Raw genomic sequence first — 19816 nt, 5'->3', positions numbered from 1 at the left:
AGGTTTACTCTAATAAGCGCCACTTGCACCATCCCACTAACCCGGGGTTAACCGGTTCAACCGTTAACCCAGTGTCAAATTGTACTGGTAACCATGGTAATTCCAGGTTTGAACGGTTAACCCTGGGTTAGTGAATGGTGCAAGTGGCCCTAGGCGAATTAGACTCTCGCGCGAGCCACGAGACGAGCCGCGCCACGAGACGCGAGTCCACCGCTTACACTCGCGTTCGGCTTGTCATTCGGTTATAAACCTTATGCCGTGCCGTTAGTGTTTAAATTATATTAGCTCGACGAGCTTGCGAGCCACTAGACGAGCCGCGAGCCCACCGCTTACACTCGCGTCTCGTGGCGCGGCTCGCGGCTCGTCTCGTGGCTCGCGCGAGTCTAAATTGGGGGTAACGTCTACCACAGAATAAATAATAGTACTAGGTACAGATTCACTGTCTAACAAAACGCGTCTATTACGACAGATGGCGCTAGGTGGCGCAAGCGCGAGCAGGCGTCCGTTCCGTAGCGCGCGGCAACTACTATGGCTAGACACCAACATTGGTGTAGGCCGCATGTACTTTTAGCGACGCGAAGTCGCGGAGTGAGCCACGCCCGCGTCTACACTCTAGATTGATTATCTCCCTAAAGACTTGAGTTACAACACATGTATAAACTTATAAACGTCTAGGCTGCGATTAACGCTCCCTAAACACTTGTGTTACATAGAGAAAAAATACATAGAGTGCTTACTCCATACCACAGACAAGATATCCTCCAGACTGAGCATAGTAGCGCTACCCCCTCTGCCGCAAATATACGGTAGTTTTACTCCATTTTCGAGTCAGTGTCTTTGTGTGACGTCCGTGTCTTTGAACGGACCAATCACGGCACGGGACTCGCTCACGTCGTCCCCCGCACCCCACTATTTTTGGCAGCATTTTTCATGAAATAATTGCTCTAAACTCTGTCTAGAGGATTCCTAGTCTATGCTCCATACATCTGTTTTAGTACCAAAAAGACTATTATTTTAATAGTCGACATCTAGCGTCGAGTAGCGGAATTACCTATCAGTACTGCTACTTGACGATAAATGTTGCACCGACCCAAAAGTCAAATGCTCAACAATTTTCAGCTAGTAAACGGATTATCAAGTAGCGGTACTGATAATTCCGCTACTCGATGCTAGATGTCTACTACGAAAATAATAGTCTCTATCGAATTTAAACTGTTGTGAGGCATACTAAAATTGAATAATTTTACGGTTTAGACTCACTTGTTTTAAGTCACTCGCGCGACATGTTTCGGAGACCTAGGCTCTCCGAAACATGTCGCGCGAGTGACTTAAAACAAGTGAGCCTAAACCGTAAAATTATTCAAGTCTTTTTGGTACCAAAACTGATGTATGGAGTGAGCACTCTATTCTAACTATATTTCTCTATGGTTACATACATGTATAAACTTGGAACGTACAACTGGGATGTGTACCTCGTCACGGACCTCCTAACCCCGGTCATTCTGTGGCAAAACCACTATGCCTCTTGTCAATAACTTGCTAATAATATAAAGATGCATTTAGTAAATAAATCCTAATAGACAGCAATCTTTATCTCCCGACGCGTCCAGACCAGCTATCATGGTCGCTTTCTTATCACCTGTCATGCTGAAGCGCTGGTGGCCTAGCGGTAAGAGCGTGCGACTTTCAATCCGAAGGTCGCGGGTTCAAACCCCGGCTCGTACCAATGAGTTTTTCGGAACTTATGTACGAAATATCATTTGATATTTACTTGTCGCTTTTCGGTGAAAGAAAACATCGCGAGGAAACCGGACTAATCCCAATAAGGCCTAGTTTACCCTATGGGTTGGAAGGTCAGATGGCAGTCGCTTTCGTAAAAACTAGTGCCTACGCCAATTCTTGGGATTAGTTGCCAAGCGGACCCCAGGCTCCCATGAGCCGTGGCAAAATGCCGGGACAATGTAAGTAAGATGATATCACCTGTCATGCTATGCGTCACTTTCGCACTTACATATTTGTTAGAACGTGACAGCCATGGTGACAAATGATAAAGAGCCGGCCATCTTAGCCATACAGGATGTTAGTGCTTTAACACAGAACAAGTGACTAAATGCGAAGGCCGAGCTCCGCGTACGAAGGCCTTAAGACCCGAAGCGTCCAGGCTGTCAGTGTTCAAAAGACACAGTGGTTTCTTTTTAGCTGAATCACTGACTTACATAGTTACCCAGGGGACTTTGTCTTATCCTGAGCATAAGGCTTCCTAATATATAAATCGTTTATACACTTGTGAAATCAATTTATCTGTGCAAATAACCTTTGCCGGTGAGTGGGTAAAATTCGATTGCCAATTTTTACAAACCACCAGGCACCACATCTTATTTTATGTAGTAGTTACATTAACTAATTAACAGTTACTAATAATATATAAATCTCTAAAAACCAAAGAGAGCGTTACTGGACTGTATGCTTTGATTTTGTCTAAATTTTCAATCATATTTTAACACATTATACCATACAGAAAGTACCAGGGTTCCGTTTCTCAAAAGCTTGTAACTTGTAATACAAGTGGAAGTCCCTGTCTAACAAAAGCTGTCAAAAAGTGACATCCGCTTGTATTACAAGTTACAAGCTTTTGAGAAACGGGCCCTGATGTAGTATATATTATAATCCTTTGCCATCGTATCTTCTTTAAAACATTCGTATTTGTCATGCTATTTCAGTCAACCTCTTGTACCATTTCAGTCAGTCTCAGTACTTTTTGTACTGAGACTGACTGAAATGGCATAACGTGTTCGTGCGTTTCCGTGAAAATACGATGGTAAAAGATTATGCACTACTTTTGTGGTAAGCCTTTAAATTTAATGCAATATTTTCTTCTAATGTTTTAATTTAACATGCAATACACTTTTGTGAGTAAAATAGGTGACATATATTGTGTCCTTATTTCACTATACTATATACTTATTACTTACCTATCCAGAAAGATTATATTATAATGTAAAGTTTTTACTCTTTTGATAATATATAAGAGTCAGTCCCTATATTTGTATATTTGGATGGAAAGAAAAATATAACATGATCTTTCTGATATCATAGGCAAATATACTATGTGATAGTTTTATAGTTGTTTATTTAATTTTATTCAAGATTTACTTGTATTTATGTTTACATAATATGGGTACTGAGATGCAAAGTTTCTTACAAATTGAATTTATTTCAGTCTCCATTTAATGGACCTTACGGTGACTCGATAAAGTGTCAAAATTGTGAAGGATTCTGACAAGTCATAAAAGAGTAGTCATTGTAAAAAAACGCGTTACTAACAATATATGTAATTCAAAGACAGGTTATTTAACCAAATAGTTGCCATATGAACTAATATAAGGCACACATAAGGCATAAATAAAAAAAATTGCTTGCGACTCGTTTACTAATGTGTAAAAAAAACCTGGTTTTGAAAAGGTTGATGATAATTTATCAAATTACGTCCGTACTTTTATTTTATTTTTTAAACACCACCACCGTAAGGTCCTTTTTAACCCTTAAATGCATAAAATTATGTTTTTGTTGTGTAGGCTGCATGCGTCACTATGCATTTAAGATAGCGATCATTTTAGCAAGACGAGACTATAAATTTGTATTTGTTTATTTGTAAGAGCATCAGCAGCAGAAGTAACTTTAAAAAAATATGCTGTGCAAACCTTTATCTTGTGATCAGATATTTTTGAGTACAGCGACCGTGTATTTACTTCTGCTACTGTTGTAAGAATATGGACAAGATTTCTGTGCAATAGGTTAGTCCAGTCAGTATCAAGTAGTGACGGCCGAAGTTACGAAATATATAGTATAGTGCGACAATAGTAGCAATTAAAAGAAATTGAACTAAAAAAACATACTAAATTGTTGCCAAGTTTAAGCATTTTACGTCAAAAATGTGACAATTACGCAGAAATTGGCGGCCTCATTTATTTTCTACTATTTTATGTCGCACTGTAACACATCCTTAGCCGTCACTATATATTTGATACTGACTGTTAGGCGGCCTTTACACTTGTAAGTTTTACTTACGTAAGTAGGGACACAGCTATACCACAGAATGAGAGATGAATATCGTTATCTCATTCTAACAAATAGCTTTGTCCCTACTTACGTAAGTAAAACTTACAGGTGTAAAGGCGGCCTTAGGCCCAAGATAGACTTGTAATTTTTACTTACGTAATTACTTACGTAACTAGGGACACAGCTATACTACAGAATGATTTATGAATATCGTTATCTCTTTCTAACAAATAGCTTTGTCCCTACTTACATAAGTAAAACATACCAGTGTATCTCAGGGCTTAGATAGGTTTACGAAATGTCAACCCTTTGAACGCTACGGGCTGTAGCGCACGTCTTCGGCGGTCAAGGGGTTAACGGTGCGAACGATGGTATACAATCAAATGGGGTGACACCAAAATATGGTTTGATGTTCAAATGAATTTGTAAATAAAACGTGAAATATAGAATGGTAAGACAATTTTACTTTCTTTTATTTTTTACCTCATACATGTAATCATCTGGATTTGTACAATAATCCAATGAACTTATTTATTTAACACGTCCACTGTCCCGTGCCCCACATGGGTCACGGCAAGCCTCTATTAAAATGCCGTAAGGTTGACAGTTAAAAATGAAATAGTTGTGTTTATTTTGTACAAATGTAAAACGTTCATGAACACGTGTCTTCCATATTCTCGAGCTGCTCGATCTTACGAGCGATGTCGTCGGCCGAATATATGAAGTCGACGGTTGGTTTCTGCTCGCTACAATCCTTTTGAATTTTCTATAAAAAAAACGTGAAAATGATGAAAAATTAAAAGGAGTCATACCTATACCTAGAATGAAATATCAAACAACAATGTTTTTAAACGTCTAGCCATAATTTGCGCGATGATATAAGTCAAACATAACCAGAGCGCTATTCTGTCTTCCATCTCCTTCAGGCGCCTGTAGATGTCAGGCGCCACGGGCCCCATGTTGAGGAACTTCTCTATATTGAGGACCCGTTCTTATACATGGCTGTCTCACTCACCCAAAAGTCCGCATACTCCGGCGATATGGCCTGCAGCTGCGCTATTCTGTCTTCCATCTCCTTCAGGCGCCACGGGCTCCATGTTGAGGAACTTCTCTATATTGAGGACCCGTTCTTATACATAGCTGTCTCACTCACCCAGAACTCCGCATACTCCGGCGATATGGCCTGCAGCTGCGCTATTCTGTCTTCCATCTTCTTCAGGCGCCTGTAGATGTCGGGCGCCACGGGCTGCATGTTGAGGAACCTCTATATTGAGGACCCGTTCTTATACATAGCTGTCTCACTCACCCAGAACTCCGCATACTCCGGCGATATGGCCTGCAGCTGCGCTATTCTGTCTTCCATCTCCTTCAGGCGCCTGTAGATGTCGGGCGCCACAGGCCCCATGTTGAGGAACTTCTCTATATTGAGGACCCGTTCTTATACATAGCTGTCTCACTCACCCAGAACTCCGCATACTCCGGCGATATGGCCTGCAGCTGCGCTATTCTGTCTTCCATCTCCTTCAGGCGCCTGTAGATGTCGGGCGCCACGGGCTCCATGTTGAGGAACTTCTCTATATTGAGGACCCGTTCTTATACATAGCTGTCTCACTTACCCAGAACTCCGCATACTCCGGCGATATGGCCTGCAGCTGCGCTATTCTGTCTTCCATCTTCTTCAGGCGCCTGTAGATGTCGGGCGCCACGGGCTCCATGTTGAGGAACTTCTCTATATTGAGGACCCGTTCTTATACATAGCTGTCTCACTTACCCAGAACTCCGCATACTCCGGCGATATGGCCTGCAGCTGCGCTATTCTGTCTTCCATCTCCTTCAGGCGCCTGTAGATGTCAGGCGCCACAGGCCCCATGTTGAGGAACTTCTCTATATTGAGGACCCTTTCTGCGATGGCGCCCGGCAGGGGTGCGGGCTGGGGAGGGGAGGAGACCGTTTGCGGGCCCCATTCGTTGTGGACCTTGCGGACTGGAGAATAAGGACGATTATTGGCTGTTCATAGCTGTAGCCAAGATGACAAACATTTTTCAACAAAGACCCGAAATATCGAAAGCTGAAAATGATCGGGATGTTGTTTAGTAAGGCTAATTATATGCTTACTTTCGAACGAAAGGCAAAGTTATGAAGGTTGCTAATCATAGATGGTAGGATCCTATAGATGTGCTATACGCGTGGCTCCGAAGATACGCAATGCGACACTATGATTGGTCGAGTTTATTTGTTGCCCACCATAATACATACTAATTTACGGTGGGGAATGAAAAAAATGTGAGACTGTGATAAGGACAAACAATAATAGCGCTTTCGCTGCTACTCCCACTGAAAGATACATAAGACTATCCCGTTCGGTCTTTTCCCCCCACCCCTCATGCCTGATCCAGTTATACTAGATTCATGTTGCTAATAGGGATGATGACACATGTTGAATTTTATAACAAAATCTAGTAAAATAGATAGCAAACGAGCAATTTATCACAATAATGTGGATATTAAAATAAAATATTGAAAAATTACAAAAATACAGGACCTGAAAGTTTCAAAATTTAAGTTTTTTTTTTAACTTCCAAAAAGATAAAAGTAAGCGTACCATTCGATTCCTTACATTTCATGCAATAAAATATTGTATAGCAACTATATACATAAACGCAATATTTCACCGACAAAAACGCAATTTTCTTGTTTTGTCCATACTACAAGATGGGCGATGACGTCACGGCCCTTGGCCGTTTTGTATAGGGCGTTTCGCGAGTGAAGTGCGACTGTCGGACTTTGACTACAATTTCTGACTTTTGTGTTACTTTAATGCAATGGGTCCCATATAGACATTTGATCCTAAAAACAAACCCGATCGATTGATACCATAAAAAAATTAGTCATGTAGCCTATTCTCTCTCACACACACACATACCTAAGTTACATGTTACTCACTTTTCAAATGTCCCTTAGAGTCGCTCCTTCTCACAAATTGTGTGCGCACTCTCGCACATGTGTCTTCTGTCTCGCTCTCTTGATCTACCCCGGGTATGAAATCGTGGATGTTGCTGATGTTTACCTAAATGATGAACATTTTGTAGGAATGGCAAAAAAAAAAACCGTTTGAAGAACTTTACCCATATAGTTACCCACATAAGTACATATAATATCTTCCGTATCATAATAAATAAATAAATATAAATAATAAATAAACATTAGTCATAGTAATTTATTCATAGAATAATATACATTGCGTTTGAATTTTACATTATTATCAAATTATCACAATTACAATTTCATAAATAACAATTAAAAATTAAGGACTAAATTATAGGATTAAATTATAGGACATTCTTACACAGTTTGACTAAGTCCCACGGTAAGCTCAAGAAGGCTTGTGTTGTGGGCACTCAGACAACGATATATATAATATACAAATACATAAATAAATAGAAAACACCCAAGACTCAGGAACAAACATCTGTGCTCATCACACAAATACATCACACTTACCGGGATTCGAACCCAGGACCTCGGCTTCACAGGCAGGGTCACTACCCACTAGGCCAGATCAGTCGTTATATTTAATACAGTGTGGTTGGTACTTAGGTGTAAAACTTTAAGGGTATTTTTGAACATTTTTGCCAATATGTCTTAGATTAGACGTATGTTTTGAAAGTCCGATAACGCACAACCCCTCTGGTGTTGCAGTTGTCCATGGGCGACGATAATCGCTTACCATCAGGCGATCCGTCTGCTCGTTTGCCTCCTATATAGTTAGAAAAAAATGCATTTACCTGTTCTCTCTTCCTCTCGATGAAGTTCTGAATACGTTTCTGCAGCTCGTCAGTGGACACGTTGATTTGGATCAGGTTCTTGTCCACCGTGTCCGGCGGAGAGGGTGGGGTTGGCTCACCTGCAAAATAAAACAAGAATTATCAATTTAATAATCTAATTAGCATATCTCTAGGTCATGTATCAGCAGATAAACAAGTTGTCCGTTTTGTTCTCGAAAGTTAAACAATCTGGTTGTGGTTTGTGGTATATAGCGCCTGGGGGGTTACCGCGAAAACCGAAATTCGCAAATTGCGGGGATCTTTCTCTTTTACTCCAATGAATTAGTGAAAGAGACAGATGCCCGCAATTTGAGAACTTCGATTGTCGAGGATATAGCCCTGAACTTAACTGAACCCTTTGACCGCCAAAGGTCAACCTGACGAGTGCGGCTACAGCCCAATATCAACCTTCGTGCATTCCGACAAGGTTCACGATGATGCGCCGCACACGATCGGCGTGGCGTTCGAAGGGTTAAACAGTAAACCCCGTTATTCATAACTGCTAAGTTAATCAGCTGATGATCATCGTTTCTCCCTCTCTACGACATAACGACGATCATCAACTGATTAAATTAGCAGCCGTTTATGAAAATTATGAATAACGCCATAAGATACCAAAGTCGCCATTTACCAATGTTTATGTTTTGGGCACAGTAGCTAAAGACAAAAGCTTATTCTAGCCTCCAGGCGTTAGCCCGTGAGGACCGTAGTACTTTTATTTTCAATTTAAGATCTGGGCTCTTGTCGGTGCGGCGTCATGAAGTTGTCTCCACCTTGGTCGATCCGAAGCCTGCCCTTTAGTGTCCTGGTATGACACGGCCCTTACATGCTCCTTTACTTCATATAACTTTTTCTACCGTTACTAACGGTACCAAAAACTTATTTTTTTGTAATACAACGTACCAAATCTTTAACTGAATCGAAATTCTAAACTACTTATTTTATTTTCCAATAGCAACTCGTATACCTAACCCGTATGTTAACAGGTTAAACTCAAATAAATAGGCTGTATACACAGCTTGTAATAATGGTGTCAGTATTAACGCTCGTCCACATCCTAAACAATGCCCCTACGCATAAATATTTATACAGTTTAATGTCTATTAATAGGTATATCGTCGCTATACTTACTCAACCTCATATCTGCAACAATCATTTGATGGAAATGTCGCTTTTCTTTCATTCGGAATACGGGTGTTATTGTCATCAAATGAGTGTTGCAGATACGAGGTTGAGTAAGTATAGCGGCGATATTGAATATCTTCTATATACATAGATATCTTCAAAAATACAAGGTGTAAACTACTCTGACGCAAGTACCTACTTATCTATTTAATTAACTGCTACCTACTATATTTTCAACCGAACATACATATTTGGTAAGCAAATATAAACTGAAATGGGCAAACTGATGGACTTTTGTGATATTTATAAGACCTATGTACCAGCTTTGACAATAAAGAAATCCTATCTTATCTTAAACAGGTGAATTTAAATGTATTATCTCTTTACGCCATTGTATGAAATGTGATTCTCAGTCTACCTAAAGGCAATTTAAATTATCAACATGTAATATAAAAAAAGTTTACGTTTAAGTTTAGTTAGTTTTAGTTTAGTTAGGTCCTGTTTTAAAAGTTTTCTGTTCTTTATATCCTGCTACCCCAAGGTTGTCTGGAAGAGATCGCTTACAGCGATAAGACCGCCTGTTGCTACCTTTATTTACATTGTAAATCTGTTATTGTATTTTTGATTCCCTTACATATGATTCTAATAGGCTTCATGGAAAATGAATTTAAAGGAAAACATCGTTTTAGGGTAGGTACAGTCCAGTGTAAAAATATGGGTGCATACAACTTATTCAAAAATATGTCCCTTAATTCTTAATTCGCTGACATAAGAGCTATAATGGGACATATTTTTGAGTATAATTAGTGCATCCATATTTTTACACTGGACTGTACAGTGAGTACAACTCGAAATAAAACTACGAAACACGTAACCAACAAAGCATTTAATTGCAAAATATTTAATCTACTAATAATAAAACAACCAGTGCAACAATTGCAAAAAAGAATCTAATTTGATCAGTAAATATATAAATTCGTAACACAGTACCTAAATCACAAAAAAAAACTAGTAAAATAATTAAAATATAACGTAACGTTACATATACCATATTAGCATGGGAACATTGCTAATAGCATTATTAGCATTCTATGTATATTGCAAACAAAAGCTCTTTTATTTAAGCATACAAATACATATGTACTTATAGTATATATGTAATATAATAGTTGGATGCAGCATACAACATATTATTATTCAAATGTACTTCTCTTAATAAACAATAATGACGCTATGCGTATAAAATATTTATGTACATTCGCCATCAGATATATCAGAGCGGCCGAGGCGCTCGAAAATATCTGAACACGCACTCTAACGCCTTGACAATAAAGGCGTGGGCAGATATTTGTGAGTACCTTGACCGCTCCGATATATCTGATGGCGACTATATGTATAGCTAATTAGCTAGTCTTTTGTTATTCATAAGGAACCCTACTTTATTGTCATACTAGCGACTCGCCCCGGCTTCGCACGGGTTAACAGATTATACAAAAACTTTCCTCTTGAATCACTCTATCTATTAAAAAAAACCGCATCAAAATCCGTTGCGTAGTTTTAAAGATCTAACAATACAGACAGCGGGAAGTGACTTTGTTTTATACTATGTAGTGATTATGACGTCCAACTATTAGGTACTAAAATTGCTCAAGTCATATCACGAGTCACGACTTTACGAGGTATATAATGTATTATTATGAATAATTATATGTAATATAGTGTGTCAAAGGTCTGTTTGATTTCAAACATAGACAGAGAGAATCATACTACATATCTTTGTCTTACACTAGTACTAGCACCCAAAAGAAAATAATGAGTATAGTTTTTAGGGTTCTGTACCCAAAGGGTAAAAACGGGACCCTATTACTAAGACTCCGCTGTCCGTCTGTTACCAGGCTGTATCTCACGAACCGTGATAGCTAGACAGTGGAAATTTTCACAGATGATGTATTTCTGTTGCCGCTATAACAACAAACACTAAAAACAGAATAAAATAAAGATTTAAGTGGGGCTCCCATACAACAAACATGATTTTTGACCGAAGTTAAGCAACGTCGGGCGGGGTCAGTACTTGGATGGGTGACCGTTTTTTTGCTTGTTTTTTTTTTGCCTGTTTTGCTCTATTTTTTGTCGATGGTGCGGAACCCTCCGTGCGCGAGTCCGACTCGCACTTGGCCGGGTTTTTTTGTTCCTATTTACTGACAAGATTTGGTTGACCCAGTATATATTATTTCGCGCGAGTGACTTAAAACAAGTGAGTCTAAACCGTAAAATTATTCAATGTTAGTATGTCTCACAACAGTTTAAATTCGGATATATTATTTCATTTGTATTTATTTATGTTAAACGACTCCTACACCAGGCCCCTATTTCACCGCGGTGACAGGACAATTGTCGACATCACTGTTGCTGACGTCACAGGCATCCATAGGCTACGGTATCCGCTTACCACCGCCCGGGTGTGCTTGTTTGCCACCAACATTTTAATGGAAAAAAACTGCATTATATCTCCAATAAATAATTTTGCGAAGCTAATGACAATTGTCATAAGAAACACGACAATTGTCACGAAATTCCGACACAGAACTCATCTCCTGTCAAGAATTACCAAAAAATATTTTAAATCTTGTGACAATTGTCATAAACTTCGCAAGAAATATGTTTTGTTTTATACATATAGGTAAAGTATTTTTAAATAATACAATGACGGCGGCAAACAGGAATACGGCCCGCCCGATGGTAAGCGGTAACCGTAGCCCATGGATGCCTGTGACGTCAGCAACAGTGATGTTTTATAACTGTCGCACCTGCCACCGTGGTGAAATAGGGGCCAGGGGTGCTAGCAAAGTGACAATCGTTAATAGAAAACGGTTGTTAAACTTTCTGGCCATTTTGACTGTTATTAGTATGATGGGTACTCCACGCACATTCTCGGTTCTCCTTCCAAGCGGGCGCTGCGTCCGCGTACACCTCTCGCTTCCACACGGGCACCTTCGCCTTCAGCAGCTCGATGCAGAGCGAGACGGCATCTAACGAGTCGCGCCGGTGCGGGCTGGAGACTGCGATGATTACGGACGCTTCGCGGGTAGGGACGTTGCCTAATCTGGGAATAATTTGCTAATATTAGTAATCGAGATTAAACTTTCGTGCAGGGATCGGATACCGGTATTTTTTGTATGGGAACGGAAACGGTATTTTTTCGTTCTTTGCTAATTACTTCATTTCTAATTGGGCAATCTATTAATAATACGAAGTCGTAACCTAAAAACACAACTGAGTCCTACATTTCGAGTATAAAATAATTCGAAATATATGGTTATTTCTAAGTTTTTGCAAAAAACCGGTTCCGATCCCTGCTTTCGTGAGACATATTTTAAACTGTTTAGACGACAACGGATTCACTCACTTCAATTTTTAGGCGCTCAGTGCACGAATTGCGACCACCTCGAGCACTCGAGCCTGAGGAAGGACCCCCGAGGGGCCCGAAACATGTCGCCAATAGCGACTAAAAATTCAAGTGAGTGAAACCGTTGTCGTCTAAACAGTTTAATATTAATAACTAAAAATAATACGCTCTAGTATGTGAACTAAGTTTTTGTAATGAGACTCCTTTTTTAGAGTTCCGTACCCAAAGGGTAAAAACCCTATTACTAAGACTCCTCTGTCTGTCTGTCACCAGGCTGTATCTCATGAACCGTGGTAGCTATAGGTACAGTTGAAATTTTCACAGAGGATGTTTTTTTCTTGCCGCTATAATAACAAATGCTAAAATGTACGGAACGCTCGGTGGGCGAGTCCGACTCGCACTTGTCCAGTTCCTTCCCATTTTTTTTGTCCATTGCAAACGGCGCATAGTTTCAGTATTCCGGACGGCCTATATGGCCTCCTTGAATATTAGATACCTTTTTATCGACATGGCTAAATGTTCGACAACGTACAACCATAGAGAAAAAAATACATAGAGTGAACACTCCATACATCAGTTTTAGTACCAAAAAGACTATTAGCATCTAGCATCGAGTAGCGGAACTACTGCTACTTGACAATAGATGTAGCACCGACCAGAAAGTGTTATGCTGTTGAGATAAGACTTTCCGGTCGGTGCTACATCTATTGTCAAGTAGCAGTACTGATAGTTCCGCTACTCGATGCTAGATGTAGACACTGAAATTAATAGTCTGAACTGATGTATGGAGTGAGCACTCTTGTCTTACTATATTTCTCTATGGTACAACCTACCTATTGCGATTTATGTTGTAAGGGTCGGGTCGTTATCTTTGTGCTGTATCTGGTCTGGTACAGAGCCCAAGGTCAGAGGTCAACTCAACACTGTCTGAATGGATTTCTTGAATAACCGGTTTATTATATAGTGTAAGCCAGGGGTTCCCAAACTGTGCGCCGTGAGCCATCTATTTCGAATACCCTAGCTAGGCTAGGGCGCCGCGATTAAATTTTAAACTTGCGAGTGCGTCGCGGACTGAAAAAGATTAACCCCTGGTGTAAGCATAATTTATTATTTATTTATTTTTAAATGTATGAAATACATATTGGTTATATTTTAGTGTGTCATCGCCATTTCAGAGTCACGTCGTCACATCGGATTAGCGTCAGCTCTGATATGTCAATCCGTCTTATTTTACATAAGTATTGTAGGTATAAGATAAAGTCATTGCATATCAATGGAACATGTTGGCAACCTTCGAGGTCAGTTAATGCAGGTATATTATTAATTTAAAGACTTTATTTTAATGTGCATACAAGCTATTTTAGTTTAGAGTAGGTACCATGTGTTTTCTTACGATTCACCGTGATTCACCAAGAGTCTAAACAAGCAAGCGATTTTGAATGTACTCCCCTGAATTAAGGTTTAAAACGTATACTCGAAATACATGAATCAATTCAATGCTGATAATAATATTGATAATCCCACAAATAAATGTGAAAATTTGTGTTTTTGTTGCCCAAGTACAGAAAAACGTAATGTATTCAGATGTTTGTCAAACAAGTAGAGTAGGTATCTGCCGTTATCTCTTAAAGCGGTAAAATGGGGTTTAAAAGTCAGTACAGGGGGCCGATTTTTGAATTTCGATCGCTCGATTTCGTCACTCGAAAATCGGTGGAAAACGGCGAGATGCTGATTTTTGAAATACGAGCGATATAAATTGTGAATTTAGTGGTATTGACCACTAGTTTTTGATTCTATTAGTAGAATTTACATGCCTAGTAGTGGAGATATTACTGAACGAAATACACGAAATCGAGCGGTCGAATTTCAAAAATCGGCCTTCAGGAGTATAAAAATCCTCAAACCCAATACATAAGTAAGAAATCATCTTTTGCTTCTTAAAACGCAACAATTATTCAAATTCGGACTTTACAACTATTTCATTAAGAGTTATTTTTGAATGCTCAACTACGGAAATAAGGCATAATTGTACATATGTGCATAGATTAGTATATGTTATTACTGTCCTATGTGTTGTCAAATTTTTGCTTCTTAAAACGCAACACTTATTCAAATTCGGTCTTTACAACTATTCCATTAAGGGTTATTTTTGAATGCCCAGCTACGGAAAAAGACATAATTGTATGTGTTGTAAAATTATTGAAAAAGAGGATGTTGCTCGTTTGTTGGATGGTCGGAATTGCCGGCGATCACGCTCCGCCGCTTTGTTTGATTGCTACATTGCTAGATTGCTACACGTAATCGTTAATTTGGTACCTAATAACTAATAATAACATTCAATAAAAACATACAATAAATCAATTTGTTTATTTTACCTACATATTTACTTATTTTCCGTTCAAGAAACAATGGTGTACCGGACATTTGGGAGACCGCCGGAGACGTTCTCGGAGTCGAAGCCAAAAACGTAACGCTTTAGGTGGTAGGATTTATTTTCTCATCTTTTACCAAAGTAACTACTAAGATAAGAGTCCTTAGACTTTGACCACCCTAACTTTGCACACACTTGACAGTAACAAAGCATACATATATTCATAATAAGCTCCATACTTGACGTAGCAATTCAAGCATTTGGCAAGAACTTAGCTAGGTCGAACTCTAACTAAACTTAACAGATTCAGTGCCGAAAACCCGACTATCGGGTATTTTATGATTTCGTTCCCAGGCCGGACGACCCGATAGCCGGGATCATGGTACTACGGCTTTATATGACAAAATTGTTGTGGCCTGGCGCGGATGTCTTGTTTGGCTGGGTGGCAATTAATGTGTCAAATATATACTGGTGGTGAGAGCTAGGAAAAACCGGTGTTCATAAATACTACATAAATAGTACTAGCATTTTAGAATTAGGTACTAAAATTGTCTATTACTTTAAAGTACCGGCAATACACATGCCATTGACGTATAATATCTAAGGACGGGCTAATGGGGCACTAAAAATGGTACTAGTTCAGCGGTGTTACTCACGAATTCTAGTCAGTCGTGCAGTCTAACGCAACTAGTTGCGACCAATAGCGCGCGTAATGCGAACTTGTCAACCAATCGCGCGCGTGACGCGAACTCATCAACCAATCGCGTTGTAGCGGTTTCACACCGCTGTACTGGCCCCTGTATTGCCTCATTATTATTGCCCGTAAAGCCAGTCCCTAGATATCTATGTCAATGACACATGCTAGTTTTGAGTATGTAGAGTATCAGAGTGTACCTAATATTTACATATGTACCTAATTACAGTAATTACAACGTTATAAAGTAAACACTCAAATTCTTCATTCTGCTAGCAAGTTTATTCCATGTTATTATTGTACTGTTATTGGACAACTGATAACATTGTGACGTCATTTGATAACAGCATCTTTAGCTCGTTTCTGGAGATAAAATCGGACACTATATTAGTTAAAGTTGTTATGAGTATATACTCGTATTATGTAAAAGTGATAGTGATAGTATTTGTTTACTGATAAGTAACAACTATCACTTTTTACTGCATATAATGATGCAATTATTCTATAAAGGTTATTTTTACTGAGATACTTGAGATAGACTGGGAAATATATAATAAAATATAGGTATTCAGAGGGTAACAATATTTATAAATAATTTAGCCTCCTAAGGCCCAGCCATACAAATAAAAAATCTAAAATTTGCCACTAAATTTGAACCTAAAGTGTAGAAAATAGAGTTGATTTTGCATTGTGTGAAAATTTAACGAAACAAAGCAAAAGTGACTCTGTTCCAATACTTCCAATTGAATAAGATTTAAATTTCATCTAACTGAAGAAGTACTATAGGTAGGACCTTGGGCCTTAGGAGGCTAGGGACAATCTTAAACAGATCGTAACCTACCCCAAAGTAGCCAAAGCTCGTACTATAGGTATTTGGCGACGATATACATAATACCTACATAGTTCTTTACCTATATAGATGACAGGAAAACCTATTAGAAATGTGCAGTCAAGCGTGAGTCGGACTTAATGTACGGAACCCTTGGAACGAGAATCCGACTTGCACTTAGCCGGTTTTTTTATACAGTATAACATATAAAAAACCGGCCAAGTTCTTTTAGTTAGTTTTAGTGTCTTTGTTTGTACCTTGTGTTTTATATGCATATGTTTTTATATTAAATAAAATTATACAGTTATTATAGTTTAAAGTATGACTTACCTATGATATATAGCTATGCTATGTACAGCGCTCCATTTGCTCCTAACTTCGTCGCAGATGGCCTTCATCGCTTTTAGCGCCATCGGCTCGTAAGCCTCATACTCCAGTCTCAGCACCTGCATCAATAGCAACTTGTTAAACTTGGATTATCAACTTTATGGACAATATGTTAGGGTTCGAAGTGGAATAAGACCAGATGCGACACCAACAATAACTTGTTAATCTTCGATTTTAGACTTTATAGATATTGTGGTAGGGTTCAAAGTGGAATGAGCTAGCTAGGTGTCTTTGGTCTTTGTGGCTTTCAGCGTCATTGGCTCGTATGCCTCGTAGTCGCAGCACCTGCACTAATAGCAACTCGTTAAACTTGGGTTTTCAACTTTATTAATAATATATCCCACCAAAAACATTTTCATGTAAAATGTTGCCAAGACGAAACCATAAGGCTCGCATTGACAAAAAGTTATCAGATCTCTTGTAGAGCCAAGCTTCTAACTCTACGAGTACAAGCCCTAACTTCACAAACTCTACACCTTAGTCAAAATATGTGGCTTGACCGTTTCGCTACTGTCACATGGACGTAAGGTGAAAAATGTATTCAATATTCATTATTTTTTATAATACAATAGTTCTTGGAGTAACGAAACGGCCAAGCCACATATTTTGACTAAGGTGTGAGTTTGTGAAGTTAGGGCTTGTACTCGTAGAGTTAGAAGCTTGGCTCTACAAGAGATCTGATAACTTTTTGTCAGTGCGAGCCTTATGGTTTCGTCTTGGCAACATTTTACATGAAAATGTTTTTGGTGGGATTTCACTTCTTTTTGTAAGTTGCTTCCATCCCCTAATTTAAAGGGTTGCGCGTTTGATTTAAGGACCTACTATTAAAAATCCTGAAATACGTACCTCGGGGCATCTTTTATACAATCTGCTTTTTACTGATTCCCCATACAACCTTCAACCCTCTTTTTCCCCTAACGCCCTTTTCCACCCCCTTTTCACCCCTAACAGGGTGATTTTGGGGTTTGAAAACTATTCTATGCCATTCCCCATTACAAAAACTATCTACATACCAAATTTCAACTAAATCGGTTCAGCGGTTATTGATTTCCCATACAAAATTCCACCCCCCTTTTCCCCCCCTTAGGGACAAAAAATTTCAAGTTTTTGAATTTTTTTGTTGTTTGTGTACTAATATTATCTTACATACCAAATTTCAGCTTCCTAGGACTTCAGGAAGTACCCTAGAGGTTTTGATGATCAACAGTGAGTGAGTGAGTCAGTGACGAAATCGGGGTTTTTTAGTTATGAATAAAATCTTAAGTATAAGAGCTATGCAATTGAAATTTTTTATGTTTAATAAGTCCACTATTGACATCATATCCCGAGAATTTTGTTTATCTGGTATAATCCAAACCCAAGTTATGAGGGTTCAAAAAAACGACGAAGCGCTTCGAGAAAAGGTAGTAGTGCCCTTGCGCTTCGCTTTGCTCGTCTTGGCGGGGGCACTACCGTGCCCCCAGATTTGGATTCAAAATGGGCTAAGCAAGAGTTTGCTGTTTATATTAAACCTGTTTTAACATTACTTATTTTTTATGAAAAATCTTTACTACTAATACTATTGCTTATTATTCTGTGGTTGTATTGTATGCTCTATATTGCAGACATCAAGGTTGAATGTGCATTGAAGAAGACATTGACTCATTTGATTGTTTTTGTCAAATTGTTATTACACCACATTATGGATAATGTGAATAACAATAAGAAGTGGACTTCTTAAATGTTAATGAATTAAATGTCAACTATTGGAAATAATGCTCTGAATGTTCTTGTCTAAGTTTTCTGATGACAATGCAATATTTATTAGTATAACACACCTTAATGATAATAATATAATGCATTATTCTTATATAAACTCCTGAAAATTTACCATGTGTAATTTTTAGTGAAATTGTATATTGTGAGATAAATAAATCTTATCAAATATATCTGGGATACCGAGCTTTGCTCGGAAAACATATAAAAACTCAAAAATGTGCGTTTTAAATTTTTGTATTATTATTCAACATGCAAAAAGAAGCATTAATTATGACACCAAATGGAAAAACAATAGTATTTATACCTGACACTAAAGAAGACAAAAAGAGATTTTTATCTTTGTTAAGTGTGACATGATTTAAACAAAACATTTCTTTATCATTAAGTAACTAACCCTTTAATAAGCATAAGGGTGTCAGAAATTATGCAAAATTGAACTCTATCACTTTGTAACAAAGTTAAAATTCATGTGGGAAATATATTCCTTCTGCCTCGTAAAGACTATTCGTGAAAAATATTATTGGTGTATGTAGGTACATAAATTACATAATACACAATATTTACTAACAAAAATATGAAAAACATGATATGAGTAGAAAAACGTCGTCATAAAGTTGTTATTTACATATTATGACTTCATAATTTTCAGGTATGATTGTAATGCTGTAATGAAATAGGTACTCATGACATGGCATGTGAACAGTCTGTCTGGTCGGTCTGGCTGTCCATTGTGAACTGATATTATTCTTGTATCGTTGTCATGTCTAATTTTGAATTTAAATGTCTGTAGTTCCAAATATGTCAGTCAGCAAGTCAGTCAGTTGGTCTATGTCAGGTCGCCACAGAGGTTGGAAGTCACAACAACATGTGCATGAAGTGGAATGTATTAACACTACATATCAATATAAAAAGATGACAGAACAATATTCCAATTTATATATTTTAATTACGCAGCAAACCATGTATACAAATCAAGTATTAATATAGTATAAGTATAAATCAAGGATAGATTCAGACCAAGAAAAGTCTGCAGCGGATTTGATAGCCCACGCAGTGCAAGTGTTATTTTAAACGTAAAACTTCTATGAAATTATGACGTATAAATAACACTTGCACTGCGTGGGCTATCAAATCCGCTGCAGACTTTTATTGGTCCGACTCTATGTGCTTGAATGAAACTTACCTTTTTGCCTTCAAAGTTATCTCTAGTAGTCCCCACAAAGATAGACACAGCACCGCAGCTGTCGTCTACCACCAGCTCGCTCACCGCATCCACCGATAACTTATCCACCGTTAACTTCAAATGATCCATGATAACTCAACTATCTTTAGATTAGGTAGTAAAAAGAGCCCGGGCTTCTTT

The 19816-nt window shown here is 38.4% G+C and overlaps 1 protein-coding gene across 1 annotated transcript; it reads right to left on the bottom strand.

Annotated features, from left to right (window-relative positions):
• Window positions 1-5478: 5478 nt before the first annotated feature.
• On the bottom strand, window positions 5479-19783 carry LOC134656095 (molybdopterin synthase catalytic subunit). The gene is made up of 8 exons (XM_063511613.1): window positions 19637-19783; window positions 16639-16754; window positions 11936-12111; window positions 7845-7963; window positions 7003-7126; window positions 5831-6042; window positions 5676-5783; window positions 5479-5628 (listed from the first exon to the last, which is right to left on the bottom strand). The coding sequence occupies exons 1-8, from the start codon at window positions 19763-19765 to the stop codon at window positions 5479-5481; spliced, it is 1134 nt and encodes a 377-aa protein (XP_063367683.1). The 5' UTR covers window positions 19766-19783.
• Window positions 19784-19816: the final 33 nt, after the last annotated feature.

This window comes from Cydia amplana, chromosome 17, assembly GCF_948474715.1.
Source record: "Cydia amplana chromosome 17, ilCydAmpl1.1, whole genome shotgun sequence".
In the NCBI taxonomy this organism is placed as follows: domain Eukaryota; kingdom Metazoa; phylum Arthropoda; class Insecta; order Lepidoptera; family Tortricidae; genus Cydia; species Cydia amplana.
The sequence above is the reverse complement of the archived record's forward strand: the minus strand, read 5'-3'. Positions and strand labels throughout refer to the sequence as shown.